This window comes from Camelina sativa, chromosome 19 (genome assembly GCF_000633955.1).
Source record: "Camelina sativa cultivar DH55 chromosome 19, Cs, whole genome shotgun sequence".
Lineage (NCBI taxonomy): Eukaryota > Viridiplantae > Streptophyta > Magnoliopsida > Brassicales > Brassicaceae > Camelina > Camelina sativa.
Genome location: NC_025703.1, coordinates 19,887,256 through 19,893,006, shown reverse-complemented (window position 1 = coordinate 19,893,006; position 5,751 = coordinate 19,887,256). Strand labels below are relative to the sequence as shown.

Below are 5,751 nucleotides of genomic sequence, written 5' to 3'. Positions count from 1 at the left end.
GGCGGAAGAAGGAGGTAGGAGAAGGTTTGAGACGTGCGGCCATTTTTGTAGAGGGAAGAGATGAGCTCTTGAGTAATCCAAAGGGTCAAGTCTCTCTGAATCGCGTATGTTGTGAGGATGAAACAGACACTTGTGATTTCTCTCTTTGTTTTATTCTTTTTTAAATTTTTTGAAAAAATATATATTTTAAAATTTTGTATTATTAATATATAATTTATTCACTTCGTCCATTGACTTTGTGTCAAAATAGAAAATACTAATTAGCATCATAACTTGTTTTTTTCCTTTAATTATGAGTACTCAACATGAGATATATTATTTGATGCTTCGATCTTTAATAATATTTTTCTTATTTTATATTTCAAACATAAAATGTTACAAAATATCATAAAGAAATTTTAATAATAGTGTAACGTCGAAATTCAAAGGTGCAATACATTTTTTTTTAATAGATTGAATAACAATCGAGTTTAAATGAATATGATACATATTATTAGTATACAAATTACTACAGTCTTTACCAAAACAATTTGTGTATGTGCTCATTAGGGATTTAGAAAAAGTTTATGATTCAATTATTAGAGAAGATTCAAGGCTGATGTGCTCATATGATTTAAAGTAAAAATGATTTATCACAAAATATCACAAGGTAGAAAAAAATATAAAAGTCTTGATTAAACAACTAAGACAAGTTGTGAAGCAGCATCTCAATCTAGTCGTGTGTGGAATTATGAATGGACTACTTTGAATAAACAAATGATATATATATTAACAATATAATATTGTTAATTAGGTATTAGTCACAGGCGTTCTTTAGCGTTATTCTAGAGACATGAACCAAACATCATCGCAAAGTCGTCTTTCTTGACAAGACCAAAACGTTAACATTGTTTATTTTCTCATACTTCTGTCTTTAGATTATTTGCACTATGCATGTGACTTCGGTTCTTTGGTTTGGTTGATTCGATTAACCGAGAAAATTAAAGACATGTCGAAATTTTTATTATTATTTTTTTTCTAAAACAGACATGTCGAAATTATCTAAAATAAAAATATTGGGCTCAGTTCACTATTAATTTTGGTTCTGAATTTCAAAAGCAAGATTCTGGTTATTTCAATTATTTTTGATTAAATTCGAGTTTTTGAGTTAAATTTGGATTGATTCGATTCAGGTATTAGTGAAAACCGGTCTAAATTAGTGCTTTCGACCCAAATCTATTGCTCAGGAAGGAAATGATTGTGTTGGTATAACTATTAAGGATTGAAAGAAAATAAAATTTAGGATTGTGTCATCCAAAATTTATCACTTTGGAATTAAAAATTTATCACTAGTGGCTCTTGTAGCTATTAAAATCTTCAGGACATAACGTATGACTTCTCAGAACGTCTAAATAACAAAAGAAACAAGTTGAGAAAGACCCTTCCCCGGTTCGGCCTAAGCCGCCAGCCATCCATCCATCCAAATTTATTCTCCACCGCTACTCCCACGTGTGGCTTCCACACTCCCTCCTCTCTCCTGGCTACTAAAAATATCTATCACATCTTTTGGAATAATTTGACCACGTGAATATCCATAAATCAAAACTTGACCAAACATAAAATCTATAGAGCCTCTCAAGACTATTATACACATCTCTACGTTTCGGTGTTTTATTATCTGGATTAATGTTCGAGTAGTAGAGTTAGACCATTCTCTAGGAGGCCCAAATAGTCTCCCCTGATATGCCCAATGCAATTATATGAAATAAATCCCACTTGAAAGTTTAATGAAGCCTAATTGCAGAATTGGAGTTAATTAATTATATGAAATAAATGCCAAGTTTCATTAATTAAGACAGAAATACTAGCTCCCCAAAATACAATTTTGGAGCATTTGACAGCGATAATATTAAAAGTTATGATTGAAATTTATATTATTTCTATCCGATTTAAATTTCTTCTTTTTAATTCTTAATTTCCATACTTTTCAGACATGGATATGATTTTTTAATTAATGGATTTTTATTCCGTTACTAAAAATATATTAACATAATAGCGACGACNTATCACTTTGGAATTAAAAATTTATCACTAGTGGCTCTTGTAGCTATTAAAATCTTCAGGACATAACGTATGACTTCTCAGAACGTCTAAATAACAAAAGAAACAAGTTGAGAAAGACCCTTCCCCGGTTCGGCCTAAGCCGCCAGCCATCCATCCATCCAAATTTATTCTCCACCGCTACTCCCACGTGTGGCTTCCACACTCCCTCCTCTCTCCTGGCTACTAAAAATATCTATCACATCTTTTGGAATAATTTGACCACGTGAATATCCATAAATCAAAACTTGACCAAACATAAAATCTATAGAGCCTCTCAAGACTATTATACACATCTCTACGTTTCGGTGTTTTATTATCTGGATTAATGTTCGAGTAGTAGAGTTAGACCATTCTCTAGGAGGCCCAAATAGTCTCCCCTGATATGCCCAATGCAATTATATGAAATAAATCCCACTTGAAAGTTTAATGAAGCCTAATTGCAGAATTGGAGTTAATTAATTATATGAAATAAATGCCAAGTTTCATTAATTAAGACAGAAATACTAGCTCCCCAAAATACAATTTTGGAGCATTTGACAGCGATAATATTAAAAGTTATGATTGAAATTTATATTATTTCTATCCGATTTAAATTTCTTCTTTTTAATTCTTAATTTCCATACTTTTCAGACATGGATATGATTTTTTAATTAATGGATTTTTATTCCGTTACTAAAAATATATTAACATAATAGCGACGACTAAACAGTAAATATTCGATATTATAGCAGTGTAGTAATCACTCGTTAACCAGTTGTGATACAATATAAATAATTGTTTATGATCGACAATCGTCATTAATATTTGTGATTTATGAATTAACGATAACAGTATTTTGTCGTTATATTTTTTGTCATTTATGTAATGTATATTCCTACGTCAAATAAGATTTAATGTATATGTCCAAAAAGATTATGTTTTAGAAAAGTTTATAGTTAATATTGAATAGAAAATATAAAGAAGAAAAATCATTGAAAAATTATATGAGTTATATATTTCATAAAATTAAAACGAACTTAAAGTACAGTACCTAATTAATTATTTCTGATCGGTAATCGTCATTAATATTTGGGATTTGTGAACTAGCGCTAGCAGTATTTTGTCGTGATATTCTTTTATCACCTTTGTACTTTATATTTCTAATTCTGCAAATAAGAAATATTGTCTATGTAGGAAAAAAAATTAAGATAATTTTATAAATATTGAAAAAGTTATATGTAAATTTTCTATTCCATAAAATTAAGAGAAATACCATAAAATTAATATGAACGTTAAAACAAAACAACAACAAAATAATTAAGGTTTTTTTTATTCATATTAAGTTTGACCGTACTAGACATTGTCTTATCCTGAGTACTTCACAAACCTCACTTGACTCAGACTAACGGTTGAATACAAACATTAATTGAACATTTTGTTATATTACAAAAGTGCCATTCTTCGGACATAACTAGAAGAGACTCTTATTTCATCAATTTGGTTTGCCGGAGGAGTGCCTCGCCGAACACGCGACCACCTTAGCCCATTGTTTCAGCTTCTTCTTCTTCATCATCTTTCCATCATCACCTTTCCAAAATTAACTTAGTTAAAATCAAACAAACGAAAAAAAAGAAAAACGAAGAAGTGATTCCAAAAAAAAAATGACATATATATACCTTTGTTGACAATAGTCATGGTGCTAGAGTTGCTGACGTCAGGTTCCGACGCAGATGACGAGGTCCGAGACAAGTGGTTGTTGTACTGGCTGTGAACTGCGGTGTACAAATCTAGAGCTGGGATGGTTTTGGAGAGCCTCGGGCTAAAATCAGGAGAATCTGGCTCAAACCCAAACCCTAGGTCGAAGCAGCCTTTAAGCTCCTCGATATCGTCGTTTGTGATGCAGCTCTTGCTGCGACGAAGGTGATCAGATGGATGCCTCTTCTTCATCCGCAGCCAAGCCTCGTCGCGGTTTACCTCCGCTGGCAAAGACTGTTGCTTCATCAGAGGTTTTGGCGGCTGTGGCTGGTTGTGGCTCGACATTGTAGTTGCTAGGTTTTTCTATTTGCCTTTTGAGTGTGTAAGAACCACTTCATATGAGGCTATATAAAACACGAGAACAGTACATACTGTAGTTATATAAGACTAGTATTGTTTATTGAAACGCTTATTCAATTTACTATACCATATAAGAGTCATTTATCACCATACATTTCCATATAATTTGAGTATGACTCATTTAACCACGCATATGGAAATATATTTTCAAAAAAAAAAAATGGAAATTGATATATTTAACATTACTATTTAATTTCGTGATTAGATATCACATTGACACATTATGCATAAGATAGACAGAATGAATTAAGTCGAACGGATTAAAAAATAGCTAGATGTTATAATCATCAAGCACATTACAATTTATATAATACAGTATATATATATATATTTGTCATATGTTTTTGATTATTGGTAGAAAATGTGTTCTTGTTACAATTTGTTAATTCTCCAGAACCAGAACTCTTCAATCCCTTTTTGGGTGTTCCGTAATCTACTAGTTTAAAAATAAAAGAAGAGGAGGGACATCTTTTATTTTTTGAGAAACAATATAGTTAGAAGTATATATGAGAGAAGAGGAAAATACACTTGGGTAAGAAGAAATAAATTAATAAAATAAAATAAATTAAAGGCATTGCTTTGAAAAATAGAATGCATTTTAACTTAATAAGAAAAACAAAATTAAATTTAATTAGAGGCTTGAATTAACTAGGCTTGAATTTGGAAGTATTTATGGGTTAATACAAACTAATTAGTAACAAAGAAAAGTATTAGGTTGAATTTTAAAACGGAAATTGTAAACCAAAGAACACATTTAGAATCAATGAAGCTTTGATAACATTTTCATAAGTTTTTTTTTCTTGTCAACAAAATATATTGATTAGCTCAGATCAGCCGATTAAGAGCAATGTTATTTACACATATGTGATATAATGTGGGACGGTATGAATTTTTCGTGCCACCGCTTTTACATTTGCATTATGGAGGGTAAGAGACAAAGAGAAAGTTAGAAATTCTTCCCTATCAACTTTGATGAGTTGTATTATGAAAATTTATATTGAAGCTTACAAAAATAAAGTAAAAAATTAATTGCAAGTATATATTGGAGATACTCTACATTCTAATATGTGGTACATAGTGATTTTATCAGTCATCTATACTTATGTGTTGAAATTAGGCATGTTAAGGGCTAAACCGATCGAATCAGCTCAAAACCCGTAAAACTTGAATATATTTGAGTTCGGCTCAATCTGGTCCAAACATAGTTCGAACCTACATTTTAAAATCCAAATTTGGATCCGAGCCTACAAAAAAGATCAAATACGTAAACAGTTTTATTTAAGCATTGTTACAACAGTAGTTACATAATTTTGACGATATTTTTATTTCAACAATCTATTCATTTTTTTTAACTTTAATTTTATAAATGAATTTGAAATTATTTATAAGACGGTTATATATTTATTACTTTTTAAAATCCCTTTTCTAGGCTTGGGCAAACAAATTAAAGCCCAAACTAAATAAAATTGTGATCCTTTTTCTAGACTTACATTTTTTTTTAAGAACAAACTTCTTGGTTTTAACTTTAATTTTATTTTTCTATAAGGCTGGCCAAAATTTTAATTTTTAAATTTA

General features: G+C 30.4%; 1 protein-coding gene across 1 annotated transcript; it reads right to left on the bottom strand.

Moving 5' to 3' along the window:
* On the bottom strand, positions 3,416 to 4,135 carry LOC104766729. The gene is made up of 2 exons (XM_010490670.2): positions 3,738 to 4,135; positions 3,416 to 3,648 (listed from the first exon to the last, which is right to left on the bottom strand). The coding sequence occupies exons 1-2, from the start codon at positions 4,099 to 4,101 to the stop codon at positions 3,554 to 3,556; spliced, it is 459 nt and encodes a 152-aa protein (XP_010488972.1). The 5' UTR covers positions 4,102 to 4,135; the 3' UTR covers positions 3,416 to 3,553.

What these genes read in the sequence shown, in the direction of transcription:
- LOC104766729 (XM_010490670.2), bottom strand. Translation starts at nt 4,101, where the DNA reads ATGTCGAGCCACAACCAGCCACAGCCGCCAAAACCTCTGATGAAGCAA. An exon ending in CATGACTATTGTCAACAAAG is followed by an intron (nt 3,649 to 3,737) that starts GTATATATATGT and finishes AATTTTGGAAAG; the next exon opens with GTGATGATGGAAAGATGATG.